Source organism: Geotrypetes seraphini, chromosome 15 (genome assembly GCF_902459505.1).
Source record: "Geotrypetes seraphini chromosome 15, aGeoSer1.1, whole genome shotgun sequence".
NCBI lineage: Eukaryota > Metazoa > Chordata > Amphibia > Gymnophiona > Dermophiidae > Geotrypetes > Geotrypetes seraphini.
The window spans coordinates 44,812,903-44,837,339 of record NC_047098.1 but is presented as its reverse complement, the minus strand read 5'-3'; the positions used below and the strand labels follow the sequence as shown (position 1 = coordinate 44,837,339).

General features: G+C 37.5%; 1 protein-coding gene across 5 annotated transcripts in view; it reads left to right on the top strand.

The window, feature by feature from the left end:
* INTS2 (integrator complex subunit 2) overlaps window positions 1-24,437 on the top strand; it is a 136,130-nt gene that overhangs the window by 60,746 nt on the left and 50,947 nt on the right. For all 5 annotated transcript variants that reach the window (XM_033922796.1, XM_033922793.1, XM_033922795.1 and 2 more), the window contains exons 13-19: window positions 1,632-1,766; window positions 1,964-2,140; window positions 3,369-3,477; window positions 8,022-8,126; window positions 9,061-9,225; window positions 9,457-9,658; window positions 14,354-14,479. In XM_033922796.1, the coding sequence (XP_033778687.1) occupies window positions 1,632-1,766; window positions 1,964-2,140; window positions 3,369-3,477; window positions 8,022-8,126; window positions 9,061-9,225; window positions 9,457-9,658; window positions 14,354-14,479 (1,019 nt within the window). The remainder of the gene's footprint in view (window positions 1-1,631; window positions 1,767-1,963; window positions 2,141-3,368; window positions 3,478-8,021; window positions 8,127-9,060; window positions 9,226-9,456; window positions 9,659-14,353; window positions 14,480-24,437) is intronic.

The window sequence follows — 24,437 nt, the reverse complement described above, 5'->3', positions numbered from 1 at the left end:
AATCTTAAAAACCATCTTCCCAAGAAAACATTTTTGATTCAAAGTATTTAAACATTTTGGTAACTGGTTAGTTTTATAGTAGTGCTTGGTTATATTTGGAATGGCGACTCATGTTTCCTTTACATCTTTCTCATGTTCTCAGTATCAAGATGCCCAGATTATATAAAGAAAATAGAATTTTAATGGATACTTGGAAAACCTTACGATTTGTCAGTAACTTAACAGCTATTCCTATTAACAATCAACCAATCAAACCATATGGCTAAACTCCAAGATTCAAATTGGCGGATTCAAGGTTGTCTGGAAGCATTGGATAATTGCAGGAATTCGAACTTTAAATGATGTTATTTCTAATGGTAAACTGCTTGATTTTACACAATTGCAACAAAAATTTGTGCTTCATAAATCACAATGTTTTCGTTGGTTGCAATTGAAGCAGGCCATTCAGGCAGGGCTCCCTGAATGGAAAACTCTTAATACTCAGTACAGTATGGAATTTTTATGTTTTCAGGCGGACTTTCTGGGTCACCAGGCCGCGCAGTGGTATAAAACTATTAGTGATTTGGTTAAAAAAAAGCCTAAAAATGGTCTTAGGGATATTTGGAGCATTGAGATTAAGCATCAGATTTCAACATCTCAATGGCCACAAATTTGGTATTGGAGAATAAGATGTACAATGTCAGCGTCTATGAGGCAGACTTGGTTTTTTTTCTGTTACATAGAACTTTTTGGACCCAAGTTAGATTACAAAAATTAAATAGTTTCTTGTCTAATAGATGCTGGCATTGTAATCTGGATGTAGGGACTTTGGATCATCTTTTGTATTATTGTCCCCATATCTTAGCCTTTTGGAACTCAATCTGGGATCAAATAAATTGTTTATTGGAAAATCATGTAGCGTTATCTTATGATACTGTGATATTTGGAATGTCCATGAGAAAAAAAAGTCAGATATCATCGAGTAACAATAAACTTTTATTGATCATGACAGGAGTTGCCATTCAACATATTACTAATAACTGGAAAGACCACAGTAGGCTTAATTTTAATTTCTGGTGGAATTCGTTATGTCACTTATATAGAATGGAAAGATCACTGGCGGTACAGAATGGAAAGTATAAAAGTTTTATAAAAATATGGGAGCCATTAACATCTTTTTGTCATGATTAAATGCCATTTTTCTATTAATTATACACCACTTAGTGATGAAAGAGGGGAAGGGTTTAATGGGAGGGTTTATGATCTTATAATGAATAATGGGCTTAGAGGGAGGGTGGAGGGAGGGTTGCATTTATATTTATAAGATACAATGATAAGATGTTCAAGTGATCTAATTAATAGTGTTTATTATGATTTCTGTACACTTGATGAAAGTTTAAAAACGAATAAAGAATTTTAAAAAAAAAAGTGCTTACAGATTCTGTAGCATGCTCGAATCTGCAAGTGTCATGTCCTGGTTGAACTCTCTTTGATAACGGCCATATTTTTGGTAGGCAATAGCCATGTCTGTGTTGATGGTACATCACTGCTGTAACACACACAATTGGTTCTTAGTGCAGAGCAGGAAGATAATAGGCTTTTCTTAAATGTTAGATATTCTGGAAATACTGTACATTTTGTCTTTCTTTTAGGTGGTCACAGCTCATGCTGTGCGTGTCCCAGTAACAAGTAACTTAAGTGCCATTATCACTGGATTTTTGCCAGTGCATTGCATCTACCAGCTCTTGAGAAGTCGGTCATTCACCAAACACAAAGTTTCTATAAAGGTGAGCAGCCACACATTTAAATGTTCCTTATTTAGTATTACTTAGCTCTGTTTTCGCCAAACTGGTCGGGTTTGAGGGTATAAGTTAATGGATGATTTTATAATGTATGACACACAACATATCCTAAATGTATACAATTCCAGAGTTAATTATGGCCCTGCCCATTATCTGCTTTATTGAGTCATCCTCTGTTGTAGGACTGGATCTACAGACAGCTGTGTGAGACTGCCACTCCCCTGCATCCCCAGTTACTGCCCCTTATTGATGTGTACATCAATTCCATCCTCACACCTGCCTCCAAATCCAGCCCAGAAGCCACCAATCAGCCAGTCACTGAGCAGGAGATACTGAACGTGTTTCAAGGCCTCACTGGAGTAAGAACTTTTAATGTAATATTAATTTACTAGTGTTTAAGCCCATTACATTAACGGGTGCTAGAATATATGTCTGTCTGTGCTTCTCCCTGCCCCTGTATCTTTCTTTTTTTATTTCTGTCTCTTTCCTTCCCGCTGTCTATCTTTCTTTATTTCTATCTCTCTCCCTCCCACTGTCTGTCTTTCTTTCTGTCTGTCTCTCTCCCTGTCCGCTGTCTTTCTAATCTCTCTGTGGCCCCTTGCCTGCTCGCTTTTCTTTGTCTTTCTCTATGGCCCCCTTCTTTATCCTCCCCAAAGCAATCCAAGATTGCTCCCTGGACCCCCAGCACAGCCCTCCCCACAAAGCAAAGCATGTTTGCTCCCTGGCCCCCTTTTGTCTTTCCCCCTCTTCCCTGTGCAGCAGCAGCATTTCCCTCCCCCCCCCCTTCCCTGTGAAGCAACATTTACCTACCCCCACCCCACTTCCCTGTGCAGCAGCATTCCCTCCCCCTCTATTAAAGGTATAGGCACACTCCTTCTTGCCCCATTCAACCTGTTCAGCCTCAGCATAACAGCTCTCTATTCCCTCCGGGGACGGTTTTATACATCGGACACCATGGGAGGTGCTCGGGGCTATCGGAGGTGGAGCGGCATGCAGGGCTACTTTCGGGATCGGCCGTTTTTGCAGCGTCTGATCCTTTGCTTTGGCTGGCCGACTTAGGCCCGTGCGCGTCGTCAGCCTGGAGGAGCCAGTCGGGGCCTGAAGGAGGCGGTTGGGGCGGTGCTCCCGTGCGCGATTCCATGGTCGGCTGCGTGGGAGTTTAGAGGCATGAGTGAGCAGCGAGCATAAGGCTTCAGGTGTGGATGTTCTGGTCTCTGATCCGGCAGTAGTTGGGTCCTGTTTACTGTGAAGAGGTCTGCCGCTGCCTGGAGGAACTGAAGAGTAGGTAGGGCCATGCTTTACAGATTCTCTGCTGGCCACTGTCACAGCTAGCACATGCGCACTCCTGCCGACCACGGACATATGGATCATGGAACACGCAGGTAGGAGTGCTCATGCGCGCTTAGCATTTTATTATAGTAGATAAATTTATATAGACAATTACAACACATCAGTAGCAAAATGGTCTGTACAGAGCGTAAAATTAAGGTATTCTATATAGTAACTATGCCTCCATTAAGCAATGAATGCTTAAACATTCTTGGATGTTATTTAGTAATCTGATGTTGGAAGTGTTTTGTTTTACAGAGTGAGAATCTACGTCGTCCTGAGCGTTATAGTATCACCACACAGCTCTTAGTGCTCTACTATGTGCTCTCCTATGAAGAGGCTCTGCTGACCAGCACAAAAACACTTGGTATGTGTGCTGGTATCTTGTCAAGAATGTACAACAAAGCTATGCTGAAATTGTTAGCTGCATTGATAATATAGAGATGATGTCTGATATGTAGGAATGGACTTTGAAAGGTCTCTGCTGAAATGTCCAAAGCACTAAGCGGAGGAGAGTGTGGCATAGTGGTTAGAGCTACAACCTCAGCACCCTGAGGTTGTGGGTTCAAACCCCGTGCTGCTTCCTGTGACTCTGTCTTACTCCTCCATTTCCCCAGGTATATTAGATAGATTGTGAGCCCACCAGGACAGATGGGGAAAATGTTTGAAGTACCTATATGTAAACCGCTTTAAGTGTGGTTGTATAACTACAAAAAGGTGGTATATAAGTCCCAATCCCTTTATAAAGGATTTATAATCTGCTAACTCCCTAAATTAGGTTCAATGAGGTTTACATAGAACTATAAATAAACAAGAAATAACAAACAAGTGGCAAAATATTTTGAAGCAAGTCGACAATTTTCAAATAAGTCTTCAAATGTTGTCTAAATATAAAATTATTATTTGATGCACGTATTGCCACAAGTAAGCAGTTCCACAGTTGTGCAGCAAGAAACATATAGGAATGAGAGAGAATAGCTTTGAACCTAATATGCCTAGATATAATTATTTCCAAAAGGAAATAATTATATCTGGGGACAAAATATGACCTTAGTAAGCTTACCAGAGAAACCAGACTCTGAACAGAAGCCACTAAAGACTAGACTCTACAAATGGTGCTGGTATCGGCCGCCACCTAAAAAACGTCTCCTGATCACATGTCAGTCATGCACTGGTGCCCAATATAATACAACTGGGTAATTGAATAAATTGAATATTGTTCCAAAGGAAATGTAGCACAAACAGCAAAAAAGGAACAATAATAGTTATTAATACAGTTTCAAAAATGGCGTTTAGAATCCAAAAGTAGAGTAAAATAACTCAGCATAGGGAAAAACCCTTTTATAAATTTTCATAGGATCAATCATTGCACCATCTTGTTAGAATAAATGATTTTTAAATAACTTCATAATTCATAAGTAATTCTTAAATTTCCATAATGTGAAAATAAAGTCCAAAGTCCAAAGTTTTGTGAAAAGCTCATATAAGTAAACAGATTTAGTTTCAATGTCTCTGCAGCGGTGACCCAGCGGGGTTCTGACGCGTTTCGCCGTCCTGGCTTCCTCAGAGAACCCGCTAATGCTGTGTGTGACCTTAAAAAATAAATCCTCCTTTAATAAGAAACAACAAGAAAGATACATAGTAACATTTTACAAAGAGAACTTTTAACAAAGAAAACTTTTAACCAAACACTCACAGACTTGTCAGTTGGGTACCTAATTCAAAAGGGAAAAGAAACTTCCTCGTGTTCTATGACATGAATGCTCTGCTGAGCACCCTGTACTTATGAAGTGTGAGGCTGTCTATCATCTGTGAAGAAACGCCCACCATTCTACTTCACGGTTTAACCCAGCAGGGGTGACTGTCTTCCAATGGTAAATCCATCTCTGCTCTCTTTTCCACAACCAAGCTTGGACATTTCCTCCTCTCTTTAGCTGAGCCACTTCTAGTACTTGGTTGTGTCTTCCAATGGTAAATCCATCTCTGCTCTCTTTTCCACAACCAAGTACTAGAAGTGGCTCAGCTAAAGAGAGGAGGAAATGTCCAAGCTTGGTTGTGGAAAAGAGAGCAGAGATGGATTTACCATTGGAAGACAGTCACCCCTGCTGGGTTAAACCGTGAAGTAGAATGGTGGGCGTTTCTTCACAGATGATAGACAGCCTCACACTTCATAAGTACAGGGTGCTCAGCAGAGCATTCATGTCATAGAACACAAGGAAGTTTCTTTTCCCTTTTGAATTAGGTACCCAACTGACAAGTCTGTGAGTGTTTGGTTAAAAGTTTTCTTTGTTAAAAGTTCTCTTTGTAAAATGTTACTATGTATCTTTCTTGTTGTTTCTTATTAAAGGAGGATTTATTTTTTAAGGTCACACACAGCATTAGCGGGTTCTCTGAGGAAGCCAGGACGGCGAAACGCGTCAGAACCCCGCTGGGTCACCGCTGCAGAGACATTGAAACTAAATCTGTTTACTTATATGAGCTTTTCACAAAACTTTGGACTTTATTTTCACATTATGGAAATTTAAGAATTACTTATGAATTATGAAGTTATTTAAAAATCATTTATTCTAACAAAATGGTGCAATGATTGATCCTATGAAAATTTATAAAAGGGTTTTTCCCTATGCTGAGTTATTTTACTCTACTTTTGGATTCTAAACGCCATTTTTGAAACTGTATTAATAACTATTATTGTTCCTTTTTCGAGTCATGCACTGGTGCCATTTGTAGAATTGCAGCTTCGCTGGAAATGTAGGCCAGGGTTTTCAAGGCCTCTGTTTCCAGCCCACCTTTTCACATGAATCACGGCTATGGAGGTGCTTTACAATGCCTAATGCCACTTCTGGCATTAGCTGTGCCTACAGTGGCACTAGGTGTCACAAAGTGCTTTCGTAGCCGCAATGTATTCGCCGGTAGGGGCCTACATTTTTTCTTAAACACTTTTTAAAAAAAAAAATTGGTGTTTTGCTCTTAAGTTAGGTGCTGGTAGGGTGCTGTTTAAGAAATATGGCCCTAAGAGTCTTGAAAGACAAGCTGTTTTAAATTTTATATAAGATCTTACTGGAAGCTAGTGTAACCTTTCCAATAAAGGAGCGACTGACTGAAAGCGAGGTTTATAAAATATCAATCTGGCAACTGTATTTTGAAGCAGCTGACTCTTGTCTATTAATTTATAAGCTATTCCGAGCAGAATGTTTCCATAGTACTGATAAAAATAGAAGGCTGAGCTATAAACCTGTAATGATAAGAAAGAAAATAAGAGCGCAATCAGCCCAAATGTTCTGCGAGCCAGATCATTTACCTGAGGCTCCACTGACAAAAATGAGTTAAGGAGCATTCTCAGTACTTTAGTTGTCTTCTCAGTTTTAAAATGAGTACCTTCCACACTCAAAAATGAATTAGGAATATTGCTGGAATTCACACTGAAGCGTAAGATCTTAGTTTTATCAGTATTAAGTTTTAAACAGACTGAAGTAGACTAGCTTTTAATTTGTTGGATTCCATTACTAATGATCCTTCTAGTATTTTCAAAATCGGAAGAGACAGGTACTAACAAAAAAATATTATCACCATAAGAAAAGCTGCTCACAAATTTTTAATGTGAGCTGATATAGTTTATGTAAGCGTACTGCTGGGCACGATGGACCACTGGTCTGACCCAGCAGTGGCAATTCTTATGTTTTTAAAAATAAAAGGAAAAGGTTCAGGGAAAAACTTCAGGGAAGTGGGGTTGTCTGGAACAAGCTTCTTCTCTTTTTTTTTTTTTCATTATCAGTCATAAATCTCATAAGTGTCTTTGAAGAGAAAAGTTTTAAGATTGGTTTTAAAGTTATTTAAACTAGTTTCTTACCTTAGGGTTAGGGCGTTCCATAGTGTTGGCGCAACTACCGAGTAAATGGTTTTTCGTGTTGTATCATAGAACAGCTGTCGGATTGCGGGAATAGTCAGAATATGTTGCTGAGATGATCTCGGTGACATTGAGGATTCGTAAGGAATTAAGAGCCTGTCAATGAACATGGGGAGAGTGATTGAGTTGAACTTTAAATGCTAGTAAGAGTTTTGAATAAGGTTATAAAGGAGAGGAGAGCTGGGGTCCCCTGTGGAATACCACAAGCAGTTACCCATCCATCAAGACCAAATATTGCCTATTCTAAAATAAACCCCAAAAAACCCAAATAAATACTGAGCCAGCTAAATCAGCTTCAGACAGTAGGATCTCATGGTTCACAGTATCAAACAGCAGAAATATCTAACTGCAGCAAAACAGTCTCTTCTCCCCTACACAAAACAATCTTTACTTCAAAAGCAGAGACAGAAGTAAGGTTTTGATACTATGAAAGCTTCGAAATCCATGTTGAGAAAAATATAATAGACCCTTATTAGACAAATAGTTGCAAGAAATGGAACATTAGCTATCCGTCTAAAGTTAGAAACTTGACTCAGATCAACACTAGTTATTAAATGTGTGCGCCTATGATCTTCTTTTTCTTTTTGGCTTGGTAATTTATCTTTTTTTTATTTCTTTGTTACTAAGATTTATTAGACCACCAATCAAATTGTAAGCCCACCTAGGTGCTAGAATTTGGTTTCTTTAGCCTTCATTCACAACAATCAAGGGGCTTAGCCCCTCTATTTTAAGACCCCTCCCAGTGTTCTTGGTCTTATTGCAACAATTGTGCTCAAGTCATGATTTCTCTTGAAACCCTGTATGACCTCCAAATCCAGCCACCAGGTGGCCCAGTTATCATACCTCTTCCTAACTCCTCTTCCCCGTCTCCAAGGGCTACAAATACTGCCACTGCACTTGCTCTATTCAACGAAGGGGCTGTCCATATGGTAGCTTGCAGCACTGCCATGACGACTTCTGAGATTGTTTTTTTTTAAATAGGTTGTTTTCTTTTGCTCTTTCAGCTACCATGCAGAGAAAACCTAAGTCTTATAGTTCTACATTGATGGATCAAATTCCAATCAAATACCTTATCCGTCAGGCGCAAGGGCTGCAACAGGAGCTGGGTGGTAGGTCATCTTAGAATTAAATACTCTGAAGTGTGTGTGGTGGTTCAAGGATTGTAAATTGCATGCTTTCCACAGCAGAAAGAACTCAAATCATATGTTGGTCATCTGTGTGTCTTAACCTAGCAACTGTAAGATTACAGAGCAGCTAGAGGTATCCAAAATGCCTCTATCAGACTCGTATGGAAAGCAAAGAAATTTGATCACATCTCACCACTTCTCAAAAAATCTAATTGGCTGCTGGTGGTACACCGAATTACTTACAAGATATGTCTACTCACTCTTAAATCAATACTTTATAAATCTCCCTCCTTCACTGACAAGAGTCTTGATACCCTATGCCCCCACACGATTACTTAGATCCAATGATCAACATTTGCTGGTCGTCCCCTCTCTTAAATCTATTAGCACATGGAGACAATATATTTTTTCAGTTGTCGTCCCACAATTGTGGAACTCCCTTCCAATACACATAAGGGAAGAACGTCTCATTGATAGATTTAAAAGCAAATTAAAATGCTTTCTTTTTAAAGATGCTTTTGACTAGGTCACGCCTTTTAACTCCACTTTTGATCTTTTTTTTTAATTTTATTTATTTACCCCGTCCTATTGTTAAATGCTTTACCCATCTCATTTTCTATTATATATTGTATTTCTTCCCCCTCTTACCTTTTGGCCCTGCGTTTAAGTGTTGTGTCCATGTTACTTGTACTGTATTTATTGATGCACTATTTTTAGACTTGTTCATCGCTTTGTATTATGATAAAGTGATTCATCAAATTTTAAATAAACTTGAAACTTGATTAAGAGTTTTGGCCTACTGAATTGTGAGTGGTCAAACTGATGCTCTTTCTCCCCATTCTTGTGTCAGTACTTTACCATAAGAAGCATGTTACTTTTATGTTGTTGAAAGTAAAAATGTTGACTTGCTTTCTAGGGCTACACTCTGCTTTATTGCGGCTTCTTGCTACCAACTACCCTCATCTGTGCATTGTTGAAGATTGGATATGTGAGGAGGAAATCACAGGGACAGATGCGCTGCTCAGAAGGATGCTGCTGACTAGCTCGGCAAAAAACCATTCTCCAAAACAGTTACAGGAAGGTAGACACGAAACATTACCCAGTTACTTAAAGTCTTCTGTGGTTGTGATGCCTTATATTTGAGCTGATATTCAAACAAAATTATATGTTCACCACTAGCTGAATGTATATTATCCATGTGTTTTAAAAAATTATATAGATGGTGTTGGGCTGAAAATTTGACTGAACAGTCAGGCCAATCTTTTCTCTCGACAGTTGTGATAGGTCTGTCTGTCTTTTTTTATCTCCTCAGCATTTTCCATGCTTCCAGTGAATCACACACAAGCAATGCAGATTCTAGAACCATTGACTCTGCTTTCTGCTAGCGAGTTGATTCCATATGCAGAGGTATTGACTTTGAATATGAGCTGTTTACTGAATGCAGGAGTTCCACGGAGAATCCTACAGACTGTCAGTAGGCTTTGGATGATTCTTAACACTGTGATGCCGAGAAGGTAGACTTCTGAAATGTTTGGGGGTTTTGTTTGATTATTTAAAATATTTATGTTCTTCTATAAAATTTAGTAAGCAATGCCTTTCATCTCTGTTATCAGCATATTTGTACTGTAAAATTGAAACGTATTGCATTTTTAACCCACCTTTCCAAATTTATTAAGGCAGCTGTACAACATTATTAGTATTCAGACCAAGGTGAGAAGGAATGTTGGAAGTGGGAAGGTATTATTTATTCTATTCTAGCAGATCTCACCCTGAATTATAGCATTCTATTTTAGATTGTTCCATTATTGCACAATCTAAGGGAGATATTTGTGTGATATTCAAAAAAGCTGAGCTTCTAAACTTGTCCCCTATTTTCAGCAAGGCTTAGAAGTTGTTTTCAGTTGAAAATTCAACCTTGGTTAAAAGGCATAAAATATTAAGTTACATCATTAAATTTAGGCCTGGATTAAGGATTTTAATTTAGGGGCCTAGTGCTGAAAATCAGTGTTAAACTTCTCTCTCCTGTCACACCCGTGCTGTCTGTGGACACCATGAGCCGTCGGGTAGTGACACGATGTTTGCTACTGGCGTGGTCCCTTTAGAATTAGGGTATCCTTTCAAGTTGGCCGCCACTAGGCAAACGCCTAACTAAGCTTATTCCCAAGGACTTTGAAAAAAACACACTTGTCAGAATGGCCTTGGTGCAAAACATAAGCTTTTATTCGGCCACCGGCTGTAGAATCACTGTGCCACTCCAGGTTTTCCTGGTAGCATGAACAAAATATAAAACCAAACAGAGAAAGTTCATTTCGCTCACTATCACTCAGTAACCAGCTCTGAGCTTGCTTGGCAAACAATATACAGTCATTTAGCTCTTCATGAGGCTTGGAGGTGAAACAGATGGCAAAAATAATTTTTCACTGTAGAGCTACAGAGGAGACATTCCTATTCATGCCTGAGAGACATTCTGTGTTTTCCTACAGTGCACTCACTCTCTCCAGCTGGGCTGGACTTTCTACCTAGTCACGAGCAGGCTTTTTCCCTGAGAGGGTTAATCTCCTTTTCCCTACGAGGCATGCAGGCTCATTTAATTACCTAGTTGCTATGGCAATCACTACATAGCTGGGCTCTTGCACGGAGTCCTGAAACCAGGAAACTCTGGGTTTAAACTGGGTAGAATTACAGCCTAGCGTTTGGTTCAGCTGTAAAAATGTCCTGAAGAGGAGATTACTGTGTCTTTCACAAATTCCAGCAAACTAGCATGTGAAAACTGCATTACAGGATTACGTTCCTTGATAACTCCCACAGTCATTAGCTCAATGAGCAAACAGAAAAATACAGCCAGAAAGAAAACCCTTTTCACAGACCTTTTCCCAGTGTGTTCAGCTCTCCATTTCCTCAGGTCAGCTTTCCTGCACAGCACTACTTCCTTCCACCACCATTGGCTCTGGGGGAAGGAATTCTGTAGCCAAATTACCAGCCTGTTCCTCAGGCATTTCCCAGTCAGTGCTGAGGAACTGCTCTGCAGGGTCTGAGGCAAGCTCAGCCCCATCCTGCCTCTGCTCTCGCCCTGTTCGTTCTGCCAAGCCTCGTTCTGCTCCTCCTCCTTCCTCCCTTTGCTCTCTGATGAGCCTGGCTTTAAGCTGAGGGAAAGAACCACTCCCCCTTGGCTTTGGATGGAGGAAGGGAATTCCTTCCTCAGCCCCTGCCGTTTCTCTGAGGGGAAACTGCTTGTGAGCTTTCTGCCTTACAGGCATTGGACAATAGCAAGGTAGATTCTTCCTGCCTGGCTTTGGGGCTGCTTCAGGTAAGACTAAGCTTTCCTGTTCTATTTCCATTTCTTCATTGTTACTCATAGGATAGTCAGCTAACTTATTGTCCTGGGCACTGACTTGGTCATCCCTTCTGCACTGGGGTTTGTATACTTTCCTTTCTTTCCCTGTGGCAAACCTTGGGAAAGACGTCCGTTTGTCACACCCCCTAATCTGCCTCTATTGTCACTCAATTTGTGCTCCTAGTTTCTCTACGCTCTAAATTTAAGCACTCAGCCCTACTAAAACTTTCAGAGAGGCCAGTTCAAGAGCTTGATTTTCAGGAGCTTAAATCCTTTGAATATCACTTGTTTTTAAACATGTGTGCATCACTTCATAGTTCTTTGTGTCATGATATTTGAGAGTACATTCCTTATTGTCCACCATAACAGCCCGGAACCAACAGTTCTGATGTGACAGATTCTTTATTTCTGAACCTGTGGGTAGTCGACCCCTTCTCGTGAGAATTCTTATAGAGAGCCTCATTTGCATTCTTTTGCTCTGCCTCCCATCCCTCTATGCTGTCCTCCAATTCCTCAGTTGTCTCTCTACAAGCAAGATGGTAGGAGTCTGTCTTTTTTTCTTCTCGTTTATTTTTCAATTAAATTTGGATTTGTTTGGTTTTGGGGGGAGGGTTGCTAACATTTAACATAAGAACATAAGCAGTACCTCCGCCGGGTCAGACCATAGGTCCATCCTGCCCAGCAGTCCGCTCCCGCGGCGGCCCAAACAGGTCACGACCTGTCTGAATCACCAGAAGGGGCCCCTTTCCACCTTGGTTTCTCATTAAAGTCCTATCTTCCTATCAAAGTCCTCACCCTCTGGTCTTGCCCATGCATGACCTGGTTGGCTTTCTATAGTTATTTCCTGGTTAGCTTTCTATACTTGTGTTACATCCCAGCACCTCTCTCAGTATCCCACGATCCCTTTATCCCTCAGGAATCCATCCAATCCCTGTTTGAATCCATGTACCGTACTCTGCCTGATCACTTCCTCCGGTAGCGCATTCCAAGTGTTCACGACCCTTTGGGTGAAGAAAAACTTCCTTGCATTTGTTTTGAACCTATCTCCCTTCAGTTTCTCCGAATGCCCCCTCATACCTGTTGTCCCCCTCAGTCTGAAGAATCTGTCCCTATCCACCCTCTCTATGCCCCTCATGATCTTGAAGGTCTCTATCATATCTCCCCTGAGCCTCCTTTTTTCCAGAGAGAAGAGCCCCAGCTTATCCAACCTCTCAGCGTATGGGCAGTGTTCCAGCCCTTTTACCAGTTTCGTTGCTCTCCTTTGAACTCTCTCAAGTACCGCCATGTCTTTCTTGAGGTGCGGCGACCAATACTGAACGCAGTATTCCAGATGTGGACGCACCATCGCTCGATACAATGGCATGATGACTTCCCACGTCCTGGTTGTTATGCCCCTCTTTATGATGCCCAGCATCCTGTTGGCTTTTTTTGAGGCTGCTGCACACTGTGCAGATGGCTTCAGTGATGCATCCACCAGCACACCCAAGTCTCTCTCTAGTCTGCTATCTCCCAACAATGCCCCCCCAATTTGTAGTTGAATAACGGGTTCTTTTTCCCTATATGCATGACCTTGCATTTTTCCACGTTAAAGCACATTTGCCATTTGTTTGCCCAGTCTTCCAGCTTGTCCAGGTCCCTTTGTAGGTCCTCACACTCTTCCCTGGACCTAACTCTGCTGCACAGTTTGGTATCGTCTGCAAATTTTATAACCTCGCACTTCGCCTCCTTTTCCAGGTCATTGATAAATATATTGAAGAGTAACGGCCCCAGCACCGATCCCTGTGGCACACCGCTCGTGACTCCCCGCCAGTCAGAATATTGGCCCTTTACTCCGACCCTCTGCAGTCTACCCAACAACCAGTGCTTGATCCATCTGTGCACATCCCCTCGGATGTAATCCTTTTCGGTGCTGTAGAGGATCACAATGTTTGGGCATCTCTGGCCATGGGAGAGCAGACTGCTTTGCAGTGCACCCATGGATAGCCTGCATTAAAAGTTTGGGAGCTCAGAAACTGATCCCTTAGGAGCAAGGCTCGTCCCAGGTTTGGCTGCAGTGGATGCTTCTTCCAGGATCGAGGCTGACTGCTTTCCTCCCCCCATTTACGTGCACAAGGTCCAGTAGGGGTTGATGTCTTCGGCTGGTTCAATGAGCCTGAGAGGCAGTCCAAAGACACAAGCAGTCCCAGCGCACAGAGTAACAAACAGGTTGACAGCCAGAAAAACAAAATTGGGGTGGGGGGGGTCTGGGGTTAGTCAGGTTCCCCCAGCTCTAAAATCCCAAAATCAAAATCGCTATTGGACCCCAGTGTAACTTTCCCAATTTGATGCTAAAAGCCTCTATCTACTTCAAAACACCTTGATTTTGCTTAAAAACAGGTGTGATGGACTCCTCAGGCCAAGGTACCTTGGATTCATTCTAGATTTGCGATGGATAGCTGTCTGAGGATTGTCCGTGTCCCATGTGGCATGGAGGGGGAGGGGGGCAAGAGCCTCTGGCTTAGCCTCCTTTAGCTCTTAGGGGTTGCTAGTACCTAGATGGTGCAAGGGCCAGTGTACTATATAGGGCAGAGCTCTTAAGCTGTTCTGTCTCTGTCTGCTGGTTGATGAGCATAATTCATTGGTTCTGAACTGGTCTGACAAGGAAAGAAAATTAGCAAAACCAAACTTTTAGTTCAGCTATTCCCCTACCCCCAATGTAACAAACCATTGAGGGTATCTTGTTTCAGTTCTTTTTATCAAACATTCTCTCATTCAGTAAAAATAAATTATTCTGAAGACTATTTTACATTAAAGTGGCAAGCTTTTTCAGCCGTTAAAACTTATTCCTTTTCTCTTGACCAAAACATAACTAAAGGATTTTCCTTTTTTCTTACAGGTTATGGGTGATGACTGTTAATGCACTGCAGCCATCATTAAAGTTAGTCAAACAACATATATACACACAGAATGATCTGATGATTGATCCTCTCATTGTACTAAGATGTGATCAGAGAGTCTACAGGTTAGTGTGCTGCCTCCTTATATTAGCTTCTGCTGCCTCCTTATATTAGCTACTGCTGCCATAAATGTGTACATTTTAAAGAATTTGTATCTGAGAATAGCTAGAAATAATGGGATGTTTAATCTTTCTCAGATTTTAACTATCTGACTTAAATGAGCTTTGATAGACTGCTTCTCATCCTGTAAATAAATTTGAGTTGGGCATAAGGAACAGAAAAAAAGTACAACAACATATATTTAAATAAAATATAACATTTCAAATGCACAATAAATATAATTTAACCCACAAAAAACATTAAAAACAATCTCACACCAAAGCAGTTGTAGTCTTTCTGTTAACATTATCAAAGAGCCATTTAAAAAAAAAATTAAAAAAATTTTCCTGTATGGCAGGTAAGACATCTCTACATAAGAACAGCCTTACTGGGTCAGACCAATGGTCCATCAAGCCCAGTAGCCTGTTCTCACGGTGGCCAATCCAGGTCACTAGTACCTGGCTAAAATCCAAGGTGTATCGATATTCCATGCTACCATTACAGGGCAAGCAGTGGCTTCCCCCATGTCTTTCTTAATAGACTATGGACTTTTTCTCCAGGAAATTGTCAAAATCTTTCTTAACAGTTCATTCCAAAACTGTGGAACAGCTCTGGAAAGCATACAAGTGCTAATTAAAATCAAGTACAGTTCCCTAGCAGAGAGAATGACTAGTCCACAGACTGCAGTAGAAAAGCCTTGGTCCGTATTTGACCACACATTTACCTCCCATTTCATCAAGCACTGCCAAGCAGCGTGAGCTGAATGCCGAGCCACCCATTCTATTCCTATGGATAGCTCGACATTTAGCTCACGCTGCTTGCCAGCTCAGCTTGATAAAAGAGGGATTAGGCTGATACTCTCTTTAAAATTCTTTAAAATATTGGTCCAAAGTAAAGAACTTTTTTTTTTATTTTTTTTTAATTTTATTTATTGAATTTTTCAATTTTTACAATGTTTGAAATTCAAGTGATATAATTAATTACTATATATCATTGTATCTATCATTAATACAACTTAATTTATAAACAGTATATATTATATATAATCAAAAGTTATACATCCCTCCCCTTTTTCCAATTAATGATTCTAAAAATTATACATGTCCCTCCCCTTTTCTATATAAGTATTATAATTGTGCTAAGAAATCTAATCATTAGAATAATTAGTCAATGGTTGCCAAATTTTATTGAAATTATGAATGTTCCCGTGTTGTAATGCTATTACTTTTTCCATTTTGTATATATGACAGACAGAGTTCCACCAGAACGTATAATTTAATTTGGTATAGTCTTTCCAATTCTGAGTTATTTGTTGCATGGCGACTCCTGTCAATATTAATAGTAGTTTATTATTGTTTACTGAGATCGGACTCTGAGTTCTCATTGCAGTTCCAAATAATACAGTGTCATATGAGAGTCCTACATGATTTTCTAGTAATTTGTTAATTTGGGGCCAAATCATATTCCAAAAGGCATTTACACAGGGACAAAAAAAAATTAGATGATCTAACGTCCCTATTTCTATTTTACAATGCCAGCATCTATTGGATCTAGTATTATCTATCTTTTGCAAGCGCGTAGGGGTCCATAACACTCTATGTAATAAAAACATCCATGTTTGACTCATAGATGCTGACTTTGTAGATCTTAATCTCCAGGACCAAAATCGTGGCCATTGAGACGCAGAAATTGTCTGTCCAATCTCAATACTCCAAATATCCATAAGACCAGTTTTCTTTTTTTAATTTAAAAATCCATATATCAATTTGTACCATTTTGCGGCTTGGTGACCCAAGAAATCCGCCTGGAAACATAAAACCTGCAGACTATATTGAGTATTAAGATTTTTCCATTCAGGGAACCCTACCTGAATGGCCTGCTTCAATTGCATCCATTTAAAATATTGTGATTTATTTAAGCCAAATTTATTTTGCAATTGTGAAAAACTAAGCAGTGAACCTTCTGAAATGACATCATTTAATGTTCGTATACCTGCACTTATCCATTGTTTCCAGACGATCTTAAATCCGCCAATTTTGATCCTGGAGTTTACCCAAATAGATTGATTTAGTGATTTACAAATTGGATCTGGTGATAGGTTATTTATATATCTTAATGTTTTCCAAGTGTCTAATAATATTCTGTTTTCTTTGTATCTTCTGGGCATTGTTATACTAATTAAATGATCTAAATGTAATGGGAACAGGAGCCGCCATTCTAAATATAGCCAATCTGGTACATTCTCCATGAGATCTGGGAGGATCCAATACATACCCTGTCTTAGAATATAGGCTTGATGGTACCTATAAAAATTTGGAAAATTTACCCCTCCCTCCATAATTGGTCTTTGTAAAGATACTAAAGCAATTCTGGGTCTTTTCCCAAACCAAACAAATTTTGTAATAATATTGTTTAATTTTTTATAAAAGGACCCCTGAAAAAATATTGGTATCATACTCATTTGATAACAAACTACAGGCAATATCATCATTTTAATTGTTTGAATTCTTCCCCACCATGAAAGATGTAAAGGATTCCATTGTTCACACATTTCTGTAATTTTTTTCAATAAAAGTTTTTCATTTTCTTTGACTGTATCATCAATTGTATTTTTGATCATAATTCCTAAATATTTTAATCCTTCCTCTTTCCAAATAAATGAATATGAATCAAATAATCCTTTGGTGCAGTGAACATTAATTGGAAGAATTTCTGATTTACTCCAATTAATTTTATATCCAGAGAATTTTCCAAATTCCTCTAGAAAATTAAGTAAATTTGGAATAGTAATCCCCGGTTCTCTCAAATATAATAAGATATCATCTGCATATGCAGAAAGTTTATATTCCCAGTAAGAAAATGGGATTCCCCTTATCTCCTTAGTTTGATTAATTGCAATTAACAAGGGTTCTAGAACAATATCAAAAAGTAAGGGAGACAAAGGACATCCTTGTCTAACTCCCCTTTGCAAATTAAATTTATCTGATAAATTGTTATTTATATATAATCTTGCACCAGGAGAGCTATACAATGTCTGAATCATTTTAATAAAACCGGGTCCTATTCCAAACCATTCTAGAGATTGATACATAAATTTCCATTCTACTCTATCAAATGCTTTTTCTGCATCCAAAGATAGCATAAAAGTTGGATCATTCATATTTTTTGCTAAATTTAAAGAGTGAAATGCTAATCTGGTGTTATGTGATGAGTGTCTTTTAGCAATAAATCCTGTTTGATGTACATCAATAATGAAAGGAAGAGCTTTTGCCAATCTTATTGCTAGTACTTTAGAAATTAATTTACCATCTACATTTAATAAGGAAATAGGCCTGTAATTTGAAACCAAGGTAGGATCTTTGTTTGGTTTTGGTAAGACAATAATTAATGAATCAGCCATAGTACCTGATATATTTCCATTATTCATTTGATATTGATACAATTTTAATAGATATGGTAAAATAATGTTTTGAAATGATTTATAAAATTCAACCGTATAACCATCACCACCCGGAGCGGATCCAACTCTAAGAGACTTCAATGCTGATTCTATTTCTTTTAAAGATATAGGTTCTTCTAAACTTCTTTTTATATGATCTGGAACATTTGGTCCAATAAATGAATTTAAAAATTTTTGTCCATCTTGTTCTTTATTTTCATAAGATTCAGAAGAATATAAATCTTAATAAAAATCAAGAAATTGTCTTAAAATGTCTTTATTGTTAGTGTGTGTATTACCTTGTATATCTTTAATTGCAATAATCTTGGATTTTCTTTTTTTTGCTTTAAGGAAATTTGCCAATAATTTTCCAGCTTTATTTGAATTTCCGTAAAATTGAACTTGTCTATTAAATAAATCTTTTCTCACAAATTGAGAAGAAATCTCATTATATTTAACTTTTAATTTTAATAAATCTTGTAATGTTTTATTTTCCCATTTTTCAATTAATTTATTTTCTAATAATTTAATTTGTTTTCCTAATTCAAGAAATTGTTTTTTATGTTGTTTATTAATATATGCTGAGTATGAAATAATATTCCCTCTCATTGTTGCTTTAAAAGCGTCCCATAAAATCTCAGCATTAATATTATCTGAATCATTAATTTGAAAAAATTCTTGTATTTTTAATTTAAATTCTTCGAGAAAATTTGAATCCGCTAAAAAAGTATTATTAAATCTCCAAATTGAATTTAAATGTTCAATATCATAATTTTGAAGATTAATCCACACACCAGCATGATCCGAAATTATAATAGGATCTATAACTGCTTTTATCACACGCTGCGCTAGGTTATTAGAAACAAATATATAATCAATTCGTGAAAAGGATTTGTGGACCTGAGAACAAAAAGAAAATTCCTGATCATTAAAATGAAGAATACGCCATATATCTACTAAATCACAAGATTGAATCAAATTATCTAAGCCTAATGATTTCATAATTCTACTTGGTTTTTTATCCAAAATTGGATCCATTACAGCATTGAAATCTCCTGCTACTATTAAATTAGATGTAGCCAGTGGTAAAAGTAATTGTTGAATTTGTTTGAAAAACTCCATTTGATTCGTATTAGGAGCATATAAATTGAATAAATTCATGGTTGTATTTCCCAGATCCATTTCGACATGCACCCATCTACCTAAGGGGTCATAATTTATTAATTTGAAATTCGCATTGCATTTTTTGTTTATCAGAATAGCCACTCCAGCTTTTTTCTTTAAAGCCGGTGCAAATAAACATTTAGAAATCCAACCCCCAGATAATTTTTTAGATTCAGTTTCAGAAAGATGGGTCTCTTGTATGAAGTAGATATCCGCATTTTGATTTTTAAGGAACGATAATATTTTCTTTTTCTTAATAGGATGATTTAAACCATTGACATTCATAGAATAAATTTTTATATCCATCTTATTTATCATTAAATTTTAACCAATATTCTATGATAATATACATGATTAGATCTCAGCACAATTAATATATATTGATTCCCATTCCCACCCTCTATTTTCCCTCCCGACCCTCCCACTATCAATGTTTGTCCTGGAACACACATTGGTCATGCAAAACCTAAATCCCCTCCCCCAGGCAACTAATCATTCATAAAAATATTCTCTAATTCAATACATTTCATATTTCTTTATCCACCTTATTATTCATTTAAACCTTCATTAAATCCCCTTGTATATTATAGTTCATATCAAATTTAATTTGATAAATCATATTAATCTTTTCAAGTCTTAGATATAAATAATATATTACCCCTTCAATAAATTAAATATATTTCATATATAGTTCTAATTTCATATATTCAAATTAGATATATCTATTCCTATATATATAATATATATAATAATAAATATTTTAGTAAATCATTTTATATATTTGAAAATCATCATTTATAGTATCATAATATGTATAGATAAATATTTATATCAAAAAGATTTTATAATTAATACCTATGTTATAATAATTTCCCATTCATTTAACCGAATCCAAAAAAATTTTTCCATTAATATTAGCAGAATTAAATATAGATGTAGTAATTCATATAAATTATAATTGGATAAATCATCTTAATATTTTCAAGTCTTAGATAAAAATAATATATTCTCCCTACAATAAATTTAATATATGTAAAATATAATTCTAATTCCATATATCATATTGTAATAATAACATTTTTAAACATCATCATTTATAATAACCTAATATGTATAGGAATTAAATATCTATGTTATAATAATTTCCACACTCATTTAATCAAATCTAAAATATATATATATATATATTTTTTTCCAATTAATAATAGCAGTATTAAATATATATGCAATAATTCTATAATAGTATTCAATTCAATTATAATGTAAATTTATCATAACATCCAATATATTAATAATAATTGAATCAAAAATTATAAAATATATATTTTTTTTTAAATGGATGGAATAAAATCAAAAATTAATTTAAGTCATAAAATTCAATATATTGTAATAAAATTTGAATCAAAAATTGTCATTCTTATTTTATCTTGCATTTTCTATATCCTTTCTTCAGATGAAACTTCCATTTTATTCTGATTATATGTAGACATTAGTTCCTCTTCTTTTTTCTTTCTTTATTTCCATCTATTTTCATTAGATAAATTTGCTTTATTCTGCTTTATTATGTAGACATTGGTTCTTCTTGTGTCAAAAATTCTTTCAGTTTAGCAGGATCTTGAAAATACATAGATTTATTTCCTGTAAAAATTCTCATTGTAGACGGATAGTAAAGACCATACATGTAGCCCTTTTCTTTTAATTGTTGTCTGAATGTAAGGAATTGTTTCCTTATATTTGCAGTATCTTTAGCAAAGTCAGGAACAAAAATCAGTTTAGATCCTTTATAGTTTAGGTTTTTATTTGCTTTTGCCACTTTTAAGATCTCAAATGCTTGTTGGTATCTTAATACTTTGAAGATCAGAGGTCTAGGAGCTGTCTGGTTTGTTTGTTTTCTTGTGGGGATTCTGTGGGCACGTTCTATCTCCAACGGCCATTTAGAATTCAGCTGCAGCAGTTTAGGCAAAAGATTTTCCAAGAACTGTATAGGGTTTTCTCCTTCAATATTTTCAGCTAAGCCAAGGATTCTAATATTCTTTCTTTTTCCTCGATTCTCCATATCAATTAGTTGATTTTTTAAGGCTGTTACATTTTTCTTTTCCTCTTCACACTTTTGTGTGAAAGTTTCCAACTGACAGATTCTTTCCTCCATCACAGACATTCTTTGTCTGTCAGTTTGGATTTCTTGTTTCAGGTTAATCAACTCTTCCTTCACTTCTGATAATTTGTTGGCATTATCAGTCAGCATTATTTTGATTTTAAATAATTCCGCCATGATGTCAGCTTTTTCATTAATTTCATCTGCTTCCAGCGGGATTGGTACGCTGGACGGCGATACAGGGGTTACCTTTGACCTTTTTGCCGACACTCCCGAAGTACAAGGTTTTTCATTTTTTCCTTGCCTTATCGCTGCCATTTCCGCCGTTGATTTTTATTATTTTTAAGTCGGACAAGTAAATAAATAGTTTTATTTTATTCAGTTGTTGCCTGGGACTCAGGAGCTCTGCGGTTAAGCTGCCATATCGTGCGCGCTCCAAGCCACGCCCCCAAGTAAAGAACTTTTAAAAATTAATAAATCAGTAAGTAACAAATTTAAAAAATTTTGCTCTTTCCCATTTTGCTTTTTAAGATCATCTTTGCTGCATCATTCTGTAATAGTTGTAAACAGTCAAAGTAAAGAAAATTACAGCACTTACTCCTGGTAGAATTCTGCACAAAAAATTCTGTGCACAAAATTAGCAAATTATGGTCAAAATTTAAACAATGTATTTGCTAATTATTCATATTCCATTTAAAACATTTAAAATAAAATGGTTTTCTTCTACCTTTGTTGTTTGGCCATTTTATTTTTCCATTATGTTGGTTCCAGTTTCTGTTTTTTCTGCTTTCCTGTCTGCTAATTCTTCAAGCGACTGCTATCCATCTATCTTCTCTCCTACACCTGCCTTTGACATATTGATCATTCCTTTTTAGGGTTTTTTTTTCTGCTTCTTTCTTACTGTTCTCCTCTTTCTCACTTTCACTTCCATCTTCTCTCCTATTCCCCATCTCATTCCTTCCTCAGTCCTTCATTCCCTTTCATCATCAAGGTACACCCCCCACTCCCATTTACCATATTTCTACCCTCTGTAATATCTGTCCTCTCATCCGTTTCCTTGTCATCATTTCCTCCTCACTCAGGGTTCTACCATTCTCGATGTCTTCCTTCCTGCACCCTTATAGCCTAGTATCTGCTCCCTCTTTCTTCCCTCCCCTTGTAGCCTGCCATCTCCCTCTCTCTTCCCTCCTGCACTCACATTACTAGGCATCTCTCTATCACTCTGTTCTGCTCAAAAGAACATAAGAATTGCCATACTGGGACAGACTGAAAGTCAATCAAGTTCAGTATCCTGTTTCCAACAGTGGCCAACTCAGGTCCCAAGTATCTAGCTAAATCCCAAGTAATAAAACAGATTTTATGCTGCTTATCCTAGGATTAAGCAGTAGATTTCCCCAAGCCATCTCAATAATGGCCTAAGGACTTCTCTTTTAGGAAATTATCCAAACCTTTTTTAAACCCTGTTAAGCTAACTGATTTCACCACATTCTCCAGCAAGCATTCTCAAAAGTAGTAGCTGAGAAGGTAAGGAATAAGAGATTAGCTTTTATAAACTACAAAAGATCACAGAAAGAGGAAGACAGGCAAAAATATCTGGAAAAGTTAAGAGAGGCTGGTGAAGTAGTCAGGAAACAAAGATACTTAATGGAAGAAAAAATAGCCGATACGGTAAAACAGGAAGACAAAACATTTTTTAGATATATCAGTGATAGGAAGAAGTGCAAAAATGGCATTGTAAGACTCAAAAGTGAAAGTGAGAAATATGTAGAAACTGATAAAGAAAAGGCTGAATTGCTTAACAAATATTTCTGCTCTATGTTCATGGCTGAAGTGCCAGGAGCTAGATCACAGAAGACAAACATGAGTAGGGTTGGAGTAGTGGTAGATCTTGATTGATTTTCAAAGGATTGTGTTTGTGTGGAGCTAGCTAAATTAAAGGTAGACAAAGCGATGTGGCCAGATGATGTACATCCAAGGGTGCTGAAGGAACTTGGAGAAGTTCTGGCGACTCCGCTGACTGACCTTTCAATGCTTCTTTAGAGTCAGAAGTGGTACCAGAGGACTGGAGAAGGTCAGATGTGGTCCCTCTATACAAAAGTGGAAGTAAAGAAGAAGTAGGGAATTACAGGCCAGTATGTTGATAAGCAAATTAATGGAAACACTTTTAAAACAGAGAATAGTGAAGTTTCTGGAATCCAGTGGATTACAAGACCAAAGGCAACATAGATTCATTAGAGGTAGGTCTTGTCAGATAAATCTGATCAATTTCTTTGACTAGGTGACCAGAGAATTGGATAGAGGGAGTGCGCTAGATGTGGTATATTTAGATTTTAGCAAAGCCTTTGACAGTGTTCCACACAGACATCTAATAAATAAACTGAGTGCCCACGGGATGGACCCCAAAGTGACGGGCTGGGTCATAAACTGGTTGAGTAGAAGACGACACAGGGTAGTGGTCAGTGGAGATCGCTCTGAGGAAAGGGATGTTACCAGTGGTGTGCCTCAAGGTTCTGTTCTTGGGCCTGTTCTTTTTAACATTTTTATAAACCACATTGCTGAAGGGTTGTCGGGTAAGATTTGCCTCTTTGCGGATGATACCAAAATCTGCAATAGAGTAGACATCCCGGATGGTGTGAATAACATGAAGAAAGACCTAGTGAAGCTTGAAGAATAGTCTGAAATTTGGCAACAAAAATTTAATGCTAAGAAATACAAGGTCATGCTTTGGGGCTGTAAAAACCCAAGGGAACAGTACAGTTTAGGGGGTGAAGAACTTATGTGCACAAAAGAAGAGCAGGACTTGGTTGTGATTGTAGGTGGCCAAACAGGTTGAAAAGATGTCGGCGAAAGCTAAAAGGATGCGAGGGTGCATAGGAAGAGGTATGGTTAGTAGGAAAAAGGAGTTATTGATGCCCCTGTTTAAGACGCTGATGAGACCTCATTTAGAATATTGTGTACAAGTCTGGAGACTGCACCTTCAAAAAGATATAAAAAGGATGAAGTTGGTCTTTATTATAAGACGTATGGGGATAGACTTAAAGATCCACATTGACAACACACCCCACTTCTCAGGGTTCAATAAAAGGATGTCTGAAGGGCCTTTTCCATCATTTAAATCAACACTAAAAGTGTTTTTCCAAATTATATTGGATAAGAGTGTTACACTTAGATCCTTATAAAAGCTTCCTTGTTCTAGATACTGCATATTAAAGATAAGTAAAGAAAA